Genomic DNA, 20,841 nt, shown 5'->3' with positions numbered 1-20,841 from the left:
AATTCTTTCAAGTAATTTAAATATTACAGAAGGTCTACACAACGGCACCCTGCAAGCAGTTATCAAAGTAGAAAGCAACCTAATATATGCTACAATCTCCATTAAGGGATCCCAGTCTTTTTTACCACCTACAAATCCTAACCTGTTATTTATACTAAACAAACAACAATTGTCAATGACCAAAAAGAAGTTTCCAGGTCAGACATTAAATAAAATAGGTATTTATTTACAGGAGCCACTTCTTAGCTATTAACAGTTTTACATAGCACTACGTACAGGGTGGTCACAAAATCCTGTTACCCCTTATAAATGTTAATGTACCTTCGTTTTGTTCTCTGTTTCAGATTGTGTGAACTAAACTATGGCTGATATGTCCAGTTACAGTATCGAATGTCTTATTGCAAGTTTTTGGATGCATGAGAGGGGGCAAACTGGGAAGACAATAGCACATGTTCATACTGTTTTTCGGGCACAATTGCAATGAGAACTTTCTCCAAAACAAATGCATCTGCGATGGGAAAAGAAACTCTTCACCACAGGAAGTGTGAAAGATAAGGACAGAAGTGGGAGACCCTCCACAAGAAGAGAAACATGTCAGTTTGTCGAGGAGTCCGTGGAGAGGTCACCGAAGAAGTCGACGCGTAAAAGATCGGCGGAATTGCAAATATCCCGGTCGACAATGCAGAAGCACATGAAGAAACACTTAGACTTGCGCCAATATCGGCCTATGCCCATCCAGGAATTATCAGATGCTGACATGGACCGGAGAATGGAGGCATGTGCAGAACTTCTTCAGATACCAATTTAATGGTCCATTATTGGACATTATAAATTTCCAGCAAACTCATTCTTGGTTGCCTGCGTTTCGCCCCTATGTGCTAAGTTGGGCTCACAGTGCGTTGGCACTGCTGGTGGCTTCAAGTAGCCTATGCAGTGGCCTCCACGGTATGCACTAGCCATGCGTCTTGGTGGGTGTGCTAAATACCAACTGATGAGCCCAACTTAGCACATAGGGGCGAAATGCAGGCAACCAAGAAAGAGTTAGCTGGAAAATTTATAATGTCCAATAACGGATCATTAAATTGGTATTATAAATTTACTCATTCAGGACAAATATTTCATATTCTCTGTGGGAATCAACATCTATATGAACTTCTTCAGATGTTCGACACAATCCAAAATGAGACAAAGTGCTCTTTTCCAATGAGAGTGCGATTTACAAGAGCTCTCACGCACGAAATGGGGTCTTCTGGAGCAACACAAATCTACACTTTTATGAAGAGTTGGAAAATAACCTGCCACATGTCATGATATGGGCAGCCATGGACAGCAGACACTTGTTTGGGCGTTCTTTTTCGACGGTGCTGTGAATCAGCACAGTTACCTGAACATGTTGCAGGACTGGTTTGTTCCTCTCTTGGAGGAGCACAGAATTAAAGAGACATGTTTGTTCCAGCAAGATGGGGGACTTGCCCATTTTGCCATCGCAGTGCACGAATATCTTAATGAAGTTCTTCCAGGGTGATGGATAGGTCGTGGTTCTCCTGTGCTGCCGGCTCCACTTGCCTGGCCACCACGAAGCCCAGACCTTACCACATGTTATAATGTGCTATGGGGGTTCATAAAGGATATCATTTCACAAAACCGATACCATACCACGGATGAACTGAAAGATACTGTAAGACAAGCTTTCACTAAAGTCACACCAGCAATGCTCTGAAGAATGTTGCACGGAACTTGGCGCCGTATTATCCTTTGCCATACAAATTATGGTGCACAGACTGATGCTTTGGATTCGTAATGCTGTATATTCCCAAGAAAACCTCTCTTAGAAATGGTGTACAACTTATTTAATTAGGTTTAGGGGTTTCTATTGGTTAAAAGAGGGGGTAACAGGACTTTGTGGCCACCTGTAGGCTACAGTCTGCAGGTAAATTTAAGTCAAAGTTGAAATCCTTAATGCTTAGTGAAAACATAAAGGAATGCACTAATGATGTATAGTAAAACAGATTTTATATTAAAAATATGATTCCAGATGCTCACTGAACCTATATTAAAACCTTCCAATGACCGTATTCTAGGCAGTAACTGCATAAAAGACACGTGTTAAAGATGCTTTTGTAATGGTTTGTTCTTTGCATTATCATTTGAAAAGAGGTAATAATCAGAGATGATGGGCAAGGTGAGCGAGGCATCAAGACACTTACATTGGAAGATGATTGGAACAGTCTTCATGAAGAGAAAATGTAAAAATATTATCACACTCCTTATTTTTGTGCAAAAGTACTATTCTGCTAAGAAAGCAAATTCAAATTAATGCATACACCAAATAGTAACATGGAACAGCAAAACATGTTGACAGGTAAGATTATTTTTCAACAATTTGCTTTACGACACACTGATACAGATGATGGAATAGAAATGGACTGGGAGTGGGAAGGAAGCAACCATAGCCATAATTAAGGTGTAGCCCAATCATCTGGCTGGTCTGAAAATGGGAAGTCACTGAAAACCATCTTCAGGGCTGTTGAACGTTGGATCCAAACCCACTATCTCCCAAAAAGAAAGCTGAACAGCTAAGTGATCCAAATTGCACAACCACATGTTCAGTCACAGGTTAGATTGATTAGTAAGTTTACTTCATGTGCTGCCCAAAATCAAGGGGCAATTAAGGCCCAAGTCAATGGATTTTTTAAAACAAAAAATGCTGGCACAGTCTATTTTTTTCTTCTCATAAGGCATATGTTGTGTGTCCATCCAACAATATTCTAACTCCTACTCTTCTATGCCACCTATACACAGAGATTCTCTACTGGAAGCACAGACTAGTAAATGACTGATGTTGTCGCTGTAAGACTTGCCTGTGTCAGTGCAACGTAAAGCCACTAGCAGAAAAAAAAAAAAAAAAAAAATGTTGGTACCATCTAGAACAGAAATACAACTGAAAAATTGAAGTGCAAATCACTCAGGGTGGAGCCATTAAACCAAGACACTTGGAATCATTACTCAAGGCCTTACGATAGTATTATTGAATATACAGCAGTTTTTACGAGTTTCAAGCTATTCTCATACTTTATACTACAGGTAAGGTATAAAATAGAGGCTACACCTCATTTAGCACAGCTTCTGTAATCAGATGAACAGTAGCTGTTCAACATGATTTCTCTTAGCATGGAGGCAAGTTCAACAACGCTGTTGAATTGAGTTAAATTGCCAATTAGTACAGGCTGACATCTGATATTTTCTGCAACATTCCTAACAAAGTTTGCAACATCTGCACTGGGTTAAAAATTCAGAACGATATTTTTTTTCTCATTCACCCTTACATGAAAAATATATAAAATAAAAATTTCACCCTTACATTGAGGAAAGCAACGGGAAACTACCTCACTCCTCATTTCCCTAGTATGCCTCTTCAGTGATGCCTAGGCTATTTATGACAGCTGTTGGTGGAGCTGCAGAGGATCAAACCAACCTTTGGGCTGAATACCCAACAACACCCTTACATGTAGTTTCATGAAGGTCAGGTCACTATCTCCATGACTAATTCATGTTCCACCATAGATGCCTCCCTTGTGAATCACATGACATTTCTTCAGAACAGAGTATTGTACTCCAGCAAAGCTATAGAGTCAACCATAATTGGATAGGTATCAATCAAAAGGTAAACTAATAAATGGCTCAATGTACAGTGGCAACAGCCCTCAGAACTTATGAGGATGAAATCTGGATGAGAGATTCAAAACAAAATTACAATGTTACTCCACATAGCTATGTTACTACTGCCGTGCAGCTGACATCAACAAAAACTACAGCAGTATTTTCCAAGTATAGGCACTCCTCAACATCAAAAATTTATTCAAATACAACCTTTTTAAACAGCATTACCAATTAGTTCAAACCATGCACATGGGTGATCGAAGATGAAGATGGTAGGTAACCTTATTGCTCATAAGAATAAAGCGACAGAGCAATGGAAACAATACTAAAAAATGCTGTATTGCAAACCAAATAACCCCATGGAAACAATACTGCAAAATCCTGTATTGCAAAGCAAATAACCCCATGGAACAAAAAATAACTACGAGACCCAACAAGAAACCTGATATTCTATTCCGTGAAATCAAAAATGCAATCAAGAAGGTACCTGATCTTCCATTCAGTGAAATCGAGAATGGAATCAGTCTTTTTGCAGGACAAAGAAGAAAAACAAGATCAGTATTATTTGAAGAACAACAAAGCCTCACATATTGATGGTATTCTGGGAGAAATACTGAAAGTGATGGGAGAGGAACAGCATGTGTGTCTTAAATTCAATATGCAATGCAATGCGGAAAACTGGTGAACAACTGCGCATCTGAAATAATCCTTCTTCACAAAAAAGGGTCCATAAGGGATCGTTCCAATTATCGTACTAATACATTAATACACCGTGCTAGCAATGCCCTGCTCTACATTATAAATCAATACATAAAACCATTCCTGCAACCTCAGATATCCATGGAATAAGCAGGTTTTGTCGAAGATAAAGGGACTACTCTGGATGGAGACGTCTCACCACGGACGCGACTGAAATGACAAAGAAAATGTGGTCACGACGCTCATCAACAAGCTGAATGACTAATGATGATGCACCTCTCTCTGAATAATTGCATGACGTACAATAATAATGGCTTTCTCCCAAGTAAAATATCCTCTTTTTGTATTTCTGCACAAAGATTACTCAAGAGAAAGCTCATCATCACAACATAGAATACTGACATACTGCATATAGCAGATAAGAATATTTGAAGTCTAAATTACTATGACAGATTAAAGAATCTGAAAAGAGCAGGGGTTAAGATGATGTTCAGTGTAGTTGAGTCATAAGTGAGGTGCACAAACAAAAAGATACTTCTGTATTCAGAAGGCAGGAAAAACCAGTGCAAATGCATCAAGGAAAAGAAATAAAAGAGACTGTTTATGCAAAAAAAGATGAGAGCCAATTTTGAGGTTAGAATATGATCCAGTATCAAGGGACCTATGTAATAACGAAGTACGGTACCTGAAATTGAAGATAATTATTACCAAAAAATTAATAGCTTCTTTGAAAGAACCTGCAAATGCAAAACTATGCAAGGATATGAGACAAGAATTTGTGCAATCTGACTATATCAAAACCAATACATGCTGACAAGTGTGCAACTGCTGTAATCCCATGTACAGCTAATCTGTTTTTTTTTTTTTTTTGTTTTATTTTTATGTGGTACCAACACAGATAGGTCTAATGACTATGATGGGAAAGGAAAGGACTAGGACTGGGAGCAACCGTGGCCTTAATTAAGGTACAGCCCCAGCATTTGCCTGATGTGAAAATGGGAAAACTCAGAAAACCATCTTCAGGGCTGCCGACAGTGAAGTCTGAACCCACTATCGCCCAAATGCAAGCTTACAGCTACGCAACCCTAACCACATGACCAACTTGCTCACTCTGGGAAAAATATTAAATAATTTTAACTAATTCATATTCTTGAGATTCTGCAGATGACCAGAATCAGGTATAGAAAGATTATCTGCAATTTGTACAAATAGCAAAATATGGTAACAAGAATAAAGGAATATTAAAAGGAAAGCAACTATCCAGAAAGAAGTCGGGTAGGATTGAAAGTTGTCCCTGTCTGGTACAAGTAAACAGATATAACGGTATTGTATTTATACCAAGTTTCTCATCTGTTTTAGAACTAGGCCTACAAGGTACTTACATAAAGAGTGAAAGCACCCTTCCATCCATTTCATTCTCTGTTTGAAATGGGTTTTGTTGTGTAGGTATGAAGAAGCCTTTGCCTCTGCATTTAGACCTATCACCATGTTACATAAAGTAAATGTCATTATGCATTAAATACATGTGGTTCAATGTCCAGCATGATTCAGCAATCACTGATTTACATCCAACAAGTCAGATTTCAAAACAATAAAATAATTTATATAATGGAAGTGATCACACATCTTTGTACTTTTTCACAGTTTAGTTTTATGCAGATAAAACATGTAAAATGTCAGAATAGAAATTATCTTTCAAGTGAAAACCTAACCCCTCCTGACTTCAATGTGGAAGCTGTTTCAAACATGCCATAAGGAAAAACACTCAAGGATAACAAATGACTTTTATTTATCCTCATTAATCAAAAACAGAATGGGATGCTAAGTTAGCAATGTGAGGTGTAAAGTTTGAACACTGGGGGGAAAAAAAAGAGCAAGATTCTGTAAAGAAATTAAACTGATAAGCATTTTATTGACATACACGACATCTTCACAAATACTTTATTACAATGAAGAAATTTACATTTAGATATACAAGGACAAAAATACTCTTGCAATACAACTAGTCAAAAATGGATACTATATTACATCAGTCGCATATTAACAGAAACAAAATACGTTGTTACTATTAACAGTTTATACAGTTTACAGGGAAGTTTATACGTCAATGAACGCATTTGAGGAACAGGAGTATAAAAATCACTCTTGTATGATAACTTCCCAGTTTTCATTAGTCCTTGAAGATACCAGCTCCTTATTTTCAGGCCCAATAAGAGCTCGACCACACTTAGCTTTCTCACTCAGATACTGATGTGCAACTCGTAAAATATCATCTCTAGTCACAGCCATGAGAGCTTCGCGTTGCTTTTGGAGCAGTACATCATCGATGCCATACAAGAATCGAGTCAACCCCTTAGACCCTGGAGGAACAGGTGCATCCACATGTTGAAACACACCTAGCTTTGCTTCTTCAATGTCCTGTTTAGTGAATGAGTTCTTTGCTACCCATGCTTCAGAACCATCATATACGTCAAACGTAGCAGTGGATCCTGGATCACGGTAGGAGTAGAAATTAAAAACACCTGAAGCAGAAACATTTGCACCAGCACCATAAGCTCCACCCTTCTCTCGCACCAAAGGATGGAGATATTTAGAGGATAGTAAACGTGCCAGAATTCGAAGAGGAGCAAAGTCAGGGTGACGATAAGACACTGCACATAAAGATTTAGCAGTGAAGTTCACTGGGATGGGAAGTACGTGATGAACAGCAGCAGGCACAGAAACTTTGCCAGCAACTTTGGTCTGAATGAAGGATTTTTCAACTGAACCAGGTAAAGAACTGAAAAACACTTCAATCTTCTTCAAAATGTCTGCCTCATTCTCGTGTGACAAATTTATGGCACATCTCATGTGTTTCTTATTAAGTACCAAGGAAGCAATTTCCTGCATCTGATTCAACACAGGTGAAAGGTCAGACATTTGAGCAATCTCTCTCATCTTGCCAACATGACTTAGTCCACCAGCCATTTCTTTTTGCCGCAGAGAACTACTAACCAAACCTCCAGCACATGACACAGCATAATGATGACCACTATCTGTAATGCCATTCACAAGTTGCGCTGCAGACATACGAACCAAAGTCTCAAACCTCTTAAGGTCATTTAAAGTAACATCACTGAAGAGTTCAGTAAACACACCAAACATATCTTGTACATTTCTATCCAAACAATGGGATGTAAATGCAATACCTTCTTCCAAAAGAGAGATATCTTCTGTGTCTTCTGTATAGTGTATGCTAAAGCCAACACCACCAGTTTTAAGTTGAATCAATTGATCCATTGCACGATAATCCCGCTTCTTAGTGCCCATCTTAGCTACAACACGATTAAATAAAGGTATCAACAATTTCAAATCTTCATTTGCTGCACTAGTGTTTATTATGCCTCTAAAATATGTAATACCGTTTGTAGGTTGCATACAAACCTGAACAGGAATTTGCCCATGGACAGAATCACGGAGAGGAGTTTGGTCAATTTCCTTCTTCAAATCATCAATATGGAGTGTAGGAAGACAAGAAGTATCCTGTACTTTCTGTTGTTCATCCAATAGTTCCTTACCCTGTACAAATAGTTTCCTCCGATCATCTTCACTTAAATTTGAAAGTTTTGATTGTAATAGTAGTTTTTGTGCCTGACTTTGTTTCTCATCATAATCTTCTTCAGGTGACATGGAAAGTGTTAATTTATGAGGATTGCCTTTAAAATACTTTTCAACTAGTTGTTGTAAGTACTTAGGGTTTTCCTTCATGTTACGACGGAGCTGGGATACTTGATTATTAGCATGAAGAGCCTGAATAATGTCCCCATCATGATTCCATAGTGGTGTGATTCCAAACAAAAGACCAAGACCAAAGTCTGCAGACTGGTGTCTTACAGACAGTTCGATACCATGCAGGATTGCTTCAATATGTTCTTTTTCAAACCCTTTCTCAATTACAGAATCAATCGTAGAATTATATATCTCAATTACACGATCAAAGTCAACTGGATTAAGACCTTGCAGCCCAACAGTAAAAAAAGTATCTCTCGTCTGAGATTCGTATCCTGTTATGGGAGCAAACCCAGCACCAATGTTCGGTTCTACCAGAGTTTTGTAGAATGCAGAGTTTGGTCCTCGAACAAGAAGCTCACTTAAGACTTGAAGTTCAAATGTACCTTGGATATCTGTAATACCTGTACACAACTGACTTATTGCAAGCGTTGACTGCTTCTGAGGATTAGCTGCAAGGGGATCAAACCGGCATGCTATGTGCTTACGACACTCTGAGGTCCAACGAATTTCTGGAGGAACTGCAGTATCTTTTCCTGATTCAAGTAACGCAGGGTTGAAATTACTCAGGTAATTCTGATTTATATATATTAAATGATCTGCCAGAGGAAAATTTCCATAAGAATAAAATCTACTGTTACTAGGATTGTAAAATTTGGCATGAAAAGCTTTCAAATCTTCATACGTCAGTTTAGGTATCACAGCAGGATCTCCACCAGAAACATGCCCATAAGTATGACCAGGTAGTAAACTGTTCAGCAACTGCTGACCAAACAATGACTGATTATCAGAAAATACACCTTTCATTTCATTATATACCACACCTTTAAAAATGATAGGCGAGTTTGGATCATTCACATCTTCGTGTTCAAGACGCCACCCTTCTTGTCGAAAATCAGATTCTCTTAACTGAGGTTTGAATACAGCATCAAGATACACAGACATAAGATTATTATAGTCCTGCGGATTCTGGGTAGAAAAAGGGTATATTGTATAATCAGGTCCTGTCATAGCATTCATAAATGTTGCCATGGAGCGGTTTAACATCTTGAAAAATGGATCACGACAAGGATATCGCAGACTACCACACAGAGTTGTATGTTCCAATATGTGTGGCAAACCTGTAGAGTCTTGAGGAGTTGTTCTGAAGCCAACTGAAAACGCATTATTAGAGTCATCACGGTAAATGTGCAAGTACTCGGCTCCAGTAGCGAGGTGCTTCAATCGTGCTGCTGTAAGATGAAATTCAGGAACCTCAGAAACTTGCTCTACAACAAAGCCTTCCAACTCATTACCCACATTCAGTTTTTGAGTTTTATGAAAGTCAGTACTACTAATTTCAACGGACTCTTTGGGTTCAACCAACGGTGTTAACTTCGATGTCGACGAGCTCCTAAGAATGTGGACTAAATGTTTACTGATTACGGAGGGAGTCCTTCTGCACCTCATTACCGGAGAATGGGATAGTTTCCACATTTTGAAGAGATTAACTGATGTCAGTCGAGCAGTAATTCTACCACAAATCTGAAAGAGATTAGGAGAGAGATTCTCCTTAAAATCAGAGTACCAATAATTTGACAAGTTGCAGGCCTACCAGCAATGCTTGATGCCAATGAAAACTACAATACAGATCATGTATTTAATCAGGAAATACTCACCTTAAAAGAATAACTGGACTGCAATATAAATCTTTCTCCCAAACAGTTGCCTTACATTTCGGAAACATACAAGAACAAGTTAAATTCTAATCTAACCTAACAATGCAAGCATATCACAAATAATACTTTTCCGCACTGGCACTACATGCTCGCCTACTTATTCTCTTTGATGCTCGCCAGGGGATCTTTCATGGAATAATTATTCATACAAAGAATAATAATGAATTAAAGTGAAGTGAAAGAGTGCTATGTATTACGTCGAAATTATTATTTAATATTATACACATATATGAGAATATATATAATTTTACGTATTCTAAATTTCACTATTTTTTCATAATTTGTGTATGTTTTAGATTTTGATTAGATTTGATTTGATTTTTGTGGTTTATACCTTAACCATCATTGCACATAAATATTCTTTGGGTGCACATATTGGAACGCTCTCTATTCTATCCTCTTTGACTCTTAGTCAACAGTATTTTGATTTTCGATGTGTTGTGTTGTGTTCAAAGAGCTTCTGTGTGTACTGTGTATCTCAGCTTAAAAGTTGCACATCATGGCAGGAAGTTGTGGGACAGAATCAATTTTCTCTTCTCCTTTTTGGAGTAATGGACCTTCTCCTCAAGCACTTTACAATTTTCCAGGAAAAGTAGTTATACCTGACAACTATGGTGCTAAAAGAACACAGTAAGAAAACGTAATATGTAAAACTGGTATAGGTTAAGTCTGCAGTTTCAAGTCATTTTTCCATTATAGGTAGTTGTTGTGTTATTCTTCTTCATAACAGCAGATTTTACCGATGAATGTATTTGTTTCTGTAGAACACCTGTCACGACAGGAACATCCGTTTTGGGCGTCAAGTTTGATGGTGGAGTTGTGATAGCTGCTGACGTTCTGGGATCCTATGGATCTCTGGCACGTTTCCGAGACATATCACGGGTGATGAAAGTAAACGACAACATCATCCTTGGCGCTGGAGGAGATTATGCAGATTACCAATACCTGAAGGATATAATTCAACAGAAGGTGTAAGTAGTACTTTATATAGAGTGGGCAAATTCCCTGTTTTCTTACCATAATCGAAACTGATATTACAATTTTCCGAGTCATTGGTAAACGTTTCTTATGCCAAATTTTGTATTGGTAAAACTTAACATAACCCTCACCAGTGCAGGAACCGCTGTTAAATGTTAATTTTGTCATTGAGGATGTAAGTAAGTTCTTGGTGACTGGTACCAACTAGCGCTGTGAAGAGGAGGTGGACCTCCAGTTGATTGAATCGGATAATACGATTACAGCCCTCCTCCAGTGATCTCTGGTACTGCCGACAGAGGCAACGGAGTTACGGAGCTTTGGAGGTTAACCTGAGGTCATCACAAACCTACTGCGCTGGCGTAGCAGGGGGAGAGCTGATATTCCCACGTGGCGCGTCCCAGATGGCGGATACCTTGTAGAGGAGAGATGTGTTCACTGCGACAGTTAAGATCCCACCCGCTGTCCCCCAGATTTAATTTTGCTTTTATAACCTAATACAATTTATCACAAGCCGTAGTCCATCGCCTAAATACGTTCCAGCATTTCCATTGGGTGAGACACAATGGGATATGACGTCACTTGTAGCAATGAAGTATATGAATTCCGTTACCAACCCACGCACAAGAAATACACAACTGTCCAGACCGATGGAGGTGCCCCACGGGTTACTAGAGGTTTAGGGCCGCTTCGCGGCTTCTAACCTGGGGGCGTAAGCTTTGCCTGATCCAGACCAATGGCCTAACCAATCCAGACCAATGGCGTTGTCACGAGATTCGTAAATTCAAAAGTAGCGCCGCTGCACTAGGACTAGTTCTTTATATGAACAGTTGGCAGCTCTGTCCACCACACGATCAAGCCCATCGTGAGACGCAAGCGAGAGAGAAACAAACGACAGTGCAATCGCGCCTAGATGCGTGCGCTGGAAAATGTAACCTGTTCTGAATTTTTGCCCGGGCTTGCCGGCATACTTGAGGGAAATAAAATACCTCTCGTAGACCAAACACGCAACCCCTTGTGGGTGGGGGACACAGTCAAAGAATACACCCACGGTATCTCCTGCCTGTTGTAAGAGGCGACTAAAAGGGGCGACCATGGGGGTGATCAAATTAGAACCGTGATACTACTTGTAATTAGTACCACCACGCAGGGAACACCATGGGTAGCTTTTACTTGCGCGTAGTACCACTATGTTAGGTACACAATAGGTTTGTGATTAGTAGCGACAGTGTGTGCTCAGGATGCATTTTACAGTACCTGTGATTCGTACCACTATATGAGCGACACCATGGTTCTGTCTTGCCCATGATTAGTACGCACTATGTGAGGAACACCACGAGATAGTGCAAGTCCCTGTGGTTAGGCCACTTGTGTGAAGAACACCATAGGTTTACATTGCCTGTAAATAGCGACACAATGTATGAAACACCATAGGTCTGTGTTACATGTGCGCATTACATTACCTGTGAGTAGTGCCATAATTTGTGGAATACCGCAAGTGTACGCTACTTTTGATTAGTACCGCGGGTCGGATCCACTGATTGTTTTGACTTCATATCCATCCATTCTTCGTCCTCACGTTTTGAATTCTGGTCAGTGGAGGATTATGGATTTTTAATTGTCCTTACACTTCATCTCATTTTGTGCCATTATGGGCCGATGACCTAGATGTTAGGCCCCTTTAAACAACAAGCTTCAACCTGAGGGCCGCCTCCTATTCGCAGCACTAGTTCTGACTGTACGGACATATTGGGCTGTAATTTCAAACTCATGTCCATGAATATAGGCACCCTATAAAAAAAGCGTTTCAGCGGGCGAGTTGGCCGTGCGGTTAGGAGCGCGCAGCTGTGAGCTCGCATCCGGGAGATAGTGGGTTCGAGTCCCACTGTCAGCAGCCCTGAAGATGGTTTTCCGTGGTTTCCCATTTTCACACCAGGCAAATACTGGGGCTGTACCTTAATTAAGGTCACGGCCGCTTCCTTCCCATTTGTAGGCCTATCCTGTCCCATCGTCGCCATAAGACCTATCTGTGTCGGTGCGACGTAAAGAAAATAGAAAAAAAAAAAGCGCTTTCTACATACACAGAAACTGATCTATATCACTATATATCTATATATACAGTACCTCAACAAAGAATGTATAGTCATTTAGAAAAATGAATGCATCCTCACACAAAAATATCATTGACATGTAATTCATATCTCATCTAGATACAAGCCCTGTATATCGCACAACAAACATTATATCTACATAGGTTCAGTTGTTTCTCAGAAAAGTGTAGACCCTACCTGGGAAGAATTTAATTGACATATTAATTCATCATATCTCATCTAGATACAAGCCCTGTATATCGCACAGCAAACATTATATCTACATAGGTTAATTTGTTTCTCAGAAAAGTGTAGACCCTACCTGGGAAGAATTTATACAATCATCATCATCAATGTCCCACTCCAGTCGTCCGGGTGTGCTTAACAAGCCTCCTCCACTCCTTCCTGTCCTTCCACTTTTCTTGCTCCGTTACTTCCGCCACATCCAATCCACCTTCTCTAATGTCCTTCCAAATCTGATCTATTCACCTTCTTCTCAGTCTTCCAACTAGTCTTTTTCCCTTAACTTCTCTTTCCAATTCCCTTCTTGCTACCCGTTCCTTTCCCATTCTTTTTATATGTCCGAACCATCTCAGTCTTGCTTTCTGTATCTTCTGTACTAACGGTTCTATATTTAGCTCTTCTCTGATTTTAATATTTTGAATTGTATCTCTTCTTTTTTAACCGATGTTCTTAAAAATTTCATTTCTACTGCTTGGATCTTACTATCTTGTCTATTATTAGTTATTAGTTACCAGCGTTTCTAATCCGTATGTTACAATTGGTGTGAAATACTGTTTCCAGCGCCACCGTGAAGCTCTTAAGGCAATCTTCAATTCCAAAAGAGGAGGCTAAACATCTGTCCCTGGGGGGGATGCAGTGCCACCTAGATTATATGGACTGCCTAAGGCCCATAAAAAAATTTTCCCCTCAGACCTATTGTTAGTGCGATAGGTTCTCCTACGTATGCTCTGGCTACCTAAGCAAATTGCTTCAGCCACACATAGGACGTACCGAATCATACGTCAGGGTCTCTCGGTATTTCTTCAACAGGCTGTCAACCATAACCCTTCAACCTAATGCACTTCAGTGAGTTTCGATGTGGAGTCCTTGTTCACTAAGGTGTCGATTGACTCGGTCATGTCTCTCATTGAACACCTGTTCCCTGAGGACATTACTAAGCTATTTTACCACTGCATGACTTCCAGCTATTTCTTGTGATACCCGTCAAACCTATGATATGGTGGAGATATGTTGATAATGCATTTGTGGTCTGGACAGAAGGTCCTGAGAAACTTCATCTATTTCTAAACCACCTAAATCAGCAACATCCTTCAATAAAATTCACTATGGAGATAGAGTCGAACAAAAGCCTTCCTTTCTTGGCTTTCTAGTAAGAAAGAAACTGGATGACTCCTTAGGGCATACCGTCTATCGCAAGCCTACCCTCACAAATCGCTATCTTCATGCAGATTCTCACCACCATCCATCACAAAAACAAGGCATTCTCATGACACTCGCCAAGAGGGCGAGACGAATTTGTGAGCCATCAAATATCCAGGTGGAGATTGACACGCTCAAAGTCACATTCAAGGGTAATGGTTACAGCGATTTGCAGATTCATAGAGCCCTGCATCCCAGAGAAACGACCAAGCAAAGCTCACAGAAGGAAGAAGTGAAGGGAACTGCCTACTTGCCTTACATTCACAACACCACAGATCGAATGTCATCTGGAAAATTGGAATACAAGAAAGTTTATGCCAAGTTGTGTACCAGAGAATCCTGCAATTCTTCGGTCACATTATGAGAAAAGAGGATGACAACCTGGAAAAATTAATTGTCCAAGGAAAAGTTTCTGGCACAAGGACACAAGGACGGGTCGCAAAAAAGATGGGTTGATCAAGTAAGAAAGATTATGGACTTACCATGGAGAGTTACTGTCCGGAAGACGCACGTACATACAGAATGGTATCAGCTTATAAAAGAAACAACAAAGTCCTTGGGTCACGATACTCAGTCATGAGTGGAACGACTGGAGAGACCTATCTGTGTTGGTGCGACGTAAAGCAAAAAAGTGTGTATGGAAAGAGAAATGTGTGTCAAAAGACAGGAGAAAGGGAATAATAATACCAGCCTTTAAGAAGGAAAAAAATGTATGACAGCTATAGAGGGATCACACTCTTATTACAAGTGGCAAAACTACCACTACTGCAACGAAATTACCATGGATGCCTTCATGGTCTCTTTTAAGCTGTCAGTATAACCAGAGAAAGTCAAGGTACAGGCTATAGTTGCGACGTCAGGCCGTACAGTCTAGTTATAGGCACTAAAAACAGTTAGAATAGGAAGGCATATAGGCTCTTAAATTAGCCAAAATAGGCATGTAAACAGGCACTAACATTTAAAATAGGCATGAAAAAAATACTAATAATTTAATAACAGACTCAGTTACTATGAAAGGAATTAACAACAAGCAACTTTTCAATGTTTTCCGGTAACAATCTTGTTGTTCTGTCGGGCAGAATGTTGTGTACTCAGAGAAAGATCTCTCAACATCACAGGAAGTGATTGGACAAAACTTCAATGAAGCCACTTCATCTTGCTTTAGTTCAACTGCTTCATTTACCTCACCTCATAGCACCCTGGCTATTTTTACCGTCACTTTCCATCATGGATTCTGCTGCAGGACTCTCATGGAACTTTTTTCTGACAGCGAGCGGCTACCTTCCCAGAGGTTCCGTCACAACTTCTCCTGACCTCTTACACAACCCTAAATGACTCCACCAGGGGAAAGCCACTCTTCTCCAACTCGGTGATTGCTCCCGGCAGCTTGTTGAAGTTTGAAGATGCTCCAGTTTATGCAGGGGGATATTAGCTCCCACCATTGCAGTGCACAGGTCTATAGAAAATTGTTGTTGGTCGCTGTACACAGTAGACTGGTAGAAAAGATGCGATGACACTGCTTTGTGTACTCATGTCAAATGCATCGCAGTATTTCTGTATGGTATCTTTTCACATTTGATCTGAAAAAGAATAAAAGTGACTTAATTTACAATGTTCCTATATCTTAAATTTCTACAGCTGGGCTAATTGGCAATAATGCTTATTATAAACATGCATTTGTTTCATAAAAGAAAGATAAAGACTATTAGAGGTGATGTTTCTAGAAATATAAAACTTTAAAGTAGGAACAAGAGAATTCGTAATTTACATGGAAGTATGTCCTCAAAAATGTTCAGTTATAATCTGGCAGTTTACTGTCGAACTCACCAGGTGAAAAAATAATAAAAATGTTGTGAAACGATACCTGAGTAGCGTAGAGGAGAGATCCTTCCTATATGCTTGCCAGGGACTCACCAAGCTGCCCCTAGCAGTATACGTACTTATATAGAAGAATTACAACTGAGGCACTATAAATCTCAGATTTGTAAACATTTTATATGTTGCTATTTGCCGGCTTTGGTCATCCGGGTCAGCTGTCATGAAGACTATTTTCTGTTGACTGCAATAGATCCTTCATCATGTGTGCCCACAAGGCTGCCACCCTCGTTGAAAATTAGAAAACGGCGTGATTTGAAATATCGTGGCATGCGCCCATAACCTTACTTGTTGTCACAATTTAGCAAGACTCTAGATGGGATGCTAGAGCTTACACACCCCAGACTCTCTTTGCTTGCCCTCCCTCCGCCAGCACAACGGTTACTAACCGGACCTCACTAATCCAGACCAACGGTCTTTTCACTGGCCTGGTCATGTAGTCTTTGCAGCCTTGTAAAACACACTGTGACATCGTCCAAGCTGTGCCGCATTCGATCTTCAACGTATGTTTCGCAAAGGCTTAGTGGAAGCTTAATAGAGTTCACTAGAGCCTACACATAGTGTTGGTAAAAGTTACTCACGATTTTTTAAAATTACATTTCACTTGTAGTCCACTTTGTAGGTGTAGTAATAAGCGTGATTAGCTGCCACCCACGGAGGCCCGGGTTCAATTCCCGGCTCTGCCACAAAATTTGAAAAGTGGCATGAGGGCTGGAACGGGGTCCACTCAGCCTTGGGAGGTCAACTGAGTAGAGGTGGGTTCGATTCCCACCTCAGCCATCCTTGAAGTGGTTTTCTGTGGTTTCCCACTTCTCCTCCAGGAAAGTGCCGGGATGGTACCTAACTTGAGAATGCAGCCACTTCCTTCCCTCTTCTTTGCCCGTCCCTTCCAATCTTCCCATGCGTTAGAAGGTTAGGCTGTCTGATGCATAAATGCAATAAAAACTTTCCAGTCTGTCAAACACACAGCAATTACAATATAAATTATAACACTATAAACATTACCTGTAAAATACACACTAATATACAAAGAATGACTTGTTTTGTTCTACAAGAACATCCTCAGATTCTATCAAATCACTTAAAACGTGCTTATATATGTACAGTATTGTTTACGTTGTGTAAACTTGTCAATGATAGAGAGTTTAGTGATAACATGAACCAGTAATGACAAAAATAAAATAAATATACAAGTATTAATATAATGGAAAACTTACATATTTATCTAGACTGCTGATGCTAAGTCCGTTGTCACCAAACACTATTTCAGGACTGTGGTCATGAAAAGTTTAGGGCGAAGCACACTGCTCACGGAGAGGGGAGGGCCCTTGTGGAACGTTGTGGATCTCTCCTATTGGATGATAGAGGGGAGGGGGCAGTAGGGCGGAGCAAATGGAGCGAGTTGGAAACTTCCATAAACATTGGAGAGGGGAGAGTAGAGGAGGTTATTGACCTACTTCATGTTATCATGTACTTGTATGTAATATGGATGAATGTAAATTAAAATTTTAGGTTAATAAAGTAGGGAGTTGAAATAGAGACTAAATATTAAATGTTGTTATTAAGAAAAAGGCTAATTTAATGAGAAAGTTTTGTACAGATGTTATGTGAGTAGGGCGAAGAGGGGGGGATTTTTTAAATGTGTATGGCCATTTAGGTTAGTTACATTAGCATTTTTTGTGATGTAAAGTTCTATTGCTTCCTTTATATTCAAAGATTTACTTTTATTTTCGATGTGTAAAATTTTTAGATCAGTGTTGATGTCTGTAAAATGGTGTGAACAGTCGTAAATGTGCTCCCCGAAGGCTGAATTTCGATTATATCTGACTGCGTTTTTGTGTTCTTTGTATCTTGTGTGGAAATTACGTTTCGTTTGACCGATATGTGGCATTGCAGTTACGTTCTTGACACTTCAGTTCATATACTCCTGACTTTGAGAATGGGTCCTTTTTGTTGAGGTTGCACTTGCTGATGTGTCTCTGTAGTGTGTTATTCGTTCTAAAGGCTACTTTTAAACCTTGTTTCTTGAAAATATTAGCTACCTTGTATGTGTTATTGTTAACATAGTTGAGAACCACGTATTTTTCTTTGTCATGTGTGGTGGTTTCCCGGCGATTTTTCTTATGTTTATTTAATAGTTTATCTACTGTGCTTGGAGGGGGGTTGTTTTCTTTCGCAGTTTGTTTAATGATTTGTACCTCTTCATTGAAATCCTTTGTGCTCAATGGTGTGGAAATAGATCTGTGTATCATTGTATTCAGTCTTGCTATTTTGTGTGTGTATGGGTGCTTCGACTCGTCAGTAGTGTGCGACGTCTGATTGGGCTTTCTGTATACTTTGTAAGATAGGTTGTCATTATTCCTGTTGATTGCGATGTCTAAATAGTTTATTTTCTTGTTAGTTTCTGGCTCCATTGTGAAACTGATGGACCTATGTAAAGAGTTTAGTGTGTTTAATACTTGGTGTGCATTAGTGATGTCATTATCATATATGCATATGGCATCATCCACATATCTGCTCCAGTGTAAGATTCTTTTTGAATGCTGGCCCATTAAGAAGATATTTTCGAAGTTATTCAGAAAAATGTTTCCTATTATACCTGATAATGGTGAGCCCATGGCTAACCCTTCCTTTTGGCAATAGATTTTGTCATTGAATGCAAAGCCAATAGACCTTCTTGTTATTGTGTGGATAAGGACTAGTTTGTCTATTTTATAAAACATTTTAAATTACTAGTGTAATATCATACCAACTTCAACCTTTTCTTCGTAAACATTTTAAATGAAGTTTCAATTGTAAATTATTATTTAAGAACTCATAACAATTTCTCACATTGTATAATACTCATTTCCAATCTTATATTCTCATTTTTATATTTTTTACCACGACAATCAGGATCCTGATTTTTATCTTTGAGGTATGAGTGTAAAAATGCGGATGATGCCCTTATGAAGGGTGAGACGTGTCCCTTCAAATTTTAGTGTAATAAGATGTAAATCCTAACTTTGGAAACTCAGTTGTATTGAATAGGTTGATCCTAATCAATTTTGGTAATATCTTAAACTGATGTACATTTCAATACGGACCAAACATGAAATTTGTAACATGTAACACCCTAGGTCGACGTTACTTGCGACTAGTACCACCTTGCGAGGAAAACCATGGGTCTATATTACATAGAAGCAGTATCATTATGCGAGAAACACTACGGGTCTGGGTGTTGTTTGTGGTTAGTGTCATCGTGTGCATTCCACCGGTCAGTTCCACTGTGTTCAGAATGGGTAGTGGGACTTTATAAGAAACACCATGGGTCTGCGTAGCATGTGATTGGCACTATTTTGTGAGGAAAAACCACAGATTTGACTGGCACTGTGATGAAAAATCATGGGTCTGCATTGCCTGAGAGTAATGCGATTATGTGAGGAACACCATGGGTTTGTGTTGCTTGTGGGCCTTACCATAATATGTGCTACACCATGGGTCTACATTGCCTGTGATTAGTAGCACTATGTGAGCAACATCATGAGTATACATCGCCTATGATTAGTTCCACTAATTGAGGAACTCTACGGGAATACTGGTGCCTGTGATTAGTCCCACTATGTGAGGAACACCATGGTTCTACATTGCTTATGAATAGTACCCTTATGTGTGAAACACCATAGGTTTGTGTTACCTGTGAGTAGTGTCATTGTGTGTGACATACCATGGGTCCTCATTACCTGTGATTAGTATCACCCTGCGAGAAACACCATGAGCCTACATTACCTGTGATTAGTACCACTATAGAAGGAACACCATGGTTCTGTTTTACCAGTGATTAGTACCATTATGGATGATCTGGATTTTGGACCCCTTTAGATAAGTATCACCGGGCGAGTTGGTCGTGCGCGTAGAGGCGTGCGGCTGTGAGCTTGCATCCGGGAGACAGTAGGTTCGAATCCCACTATCGGCAGCCCTGAAAATGGTTTTCCGTGGTTTCCCATTTTCACACCAGGCAAATGCTGGGGCTGTACCTTAATTAAGGCCACGGCCGCTTCCTTCCAACTCCCAGGCCTTTCCTATCCCATCGTCGCCATAAGACCTATCTGTGTCGGTGCGACGTAAAGCCCCTAGCAAAAAAAAAAAAAAGATGAGTATCATCCCAGTACTTACGGCATTGTGAATAGGATCCACTTATTGTTTTTGTTTCCAGATCATTTTTTAATCATCATTCATTTTAGACTAGACAGTGGATACATTTTGAAGTTTTAATTTTCATTTTGTTCACCTCGTACCATTAGGCCCCTTTAAACAACAGTAATCATCATCATCAAGCACATGACCATAGCGGTTATCTCTATTAGGTGCTGTCCTCAATGGTGTAGGTTCAATTCCCGATACTGCCAGGGATTTAAAAATGGCTGGTATATGATTAAAATGGTACATGCTACTCCCCTCCATTGGGGATGTGCATAAAAGGAGTTGTACCATCTTGGAGAGAGGACTAGAGTTTAGTGAACTATTTAATTTTATTAATTTTAATTCATTTTGTAATCATTTTACAGAAAATAAGGCATTGTGAATCAGACCCTCTGATTATTTTCAATACATGTATATATTCAGTGAGTGAG

At 39.6% G+C, this 20,841-nt stretch overlaps 2 protein-coding genes across 4 annotated transcripts in view; one reads left to right on the top strand and one right to left on the bottom strand.

Moving 5' to 3' along the window:
• The window catches only part of LOC136873727 (presequence protease, mitochondrial), a 111,970-nt gene extending 102,023 nt beyond the window's left edge, over positions 1-9,947 (bottom strand). For 2 of the 3 annotated variants that reach the window (XM_067146876.2, XM_067146877.2), the window contains exon 1: positions 9,786-9,947. Coding sequence is in view for 1 of the 3 variants with exons in the window: in XM_067146875.2 (XP_067002976.2) it covers positions 6,499-9,603 (3,105 nt within the window). In the remaining 2 variants the exon portion in view is untranslated. Of the gene's footprint in view, positions 1-6,251; positions 9,652-9,785 lie in introns of those variants that run through there. The other variant, XM_067146875.2, reaches the window with a different exon arrangement.
• A 324-nt stretch (positions 9,948-10,271) lies between these two features.
• Positions 10,272-20,841, top strand: part of Prosbeta7 (proteasome subunit beta type-4) — a 52,693-nt gene continuing 42,123 nt past the window's right edge. The window contains exons 1-2 of the mRNA XM_067147953.2: positions 10,272-10,475; positions 10,610-10,816. Coding sequence (XP_067004054.2) covers positions 10,345-10,475; positions 10,610-10,816 — 338 coding nt within the window. The 5' untranslated portion in view covers positions 10,272-10,344. The remainder of the gene's footprint in view (positions 10,476-10,609; positions 10,817-20,841) is intronic.

This window comes from Anabrus simplex, chromosome 5 (genome assembly GCF_040414725.1).
Source record: "Anabrus simplex isolate iqAnaSimp1 chromosome 5, ASM4041472v1, whole genome shotgun sequence".
NCBI lineage: Eukaryota > Metazoa > Arthropoda > Insecta > Orthoptera > Tettigoniidae > Anabrus > Anabrus simplex.
Note: the sequence above shows the minus strand (reverse complement) of the source record. Positions and strands in the feature narration are given on the sequence as shown.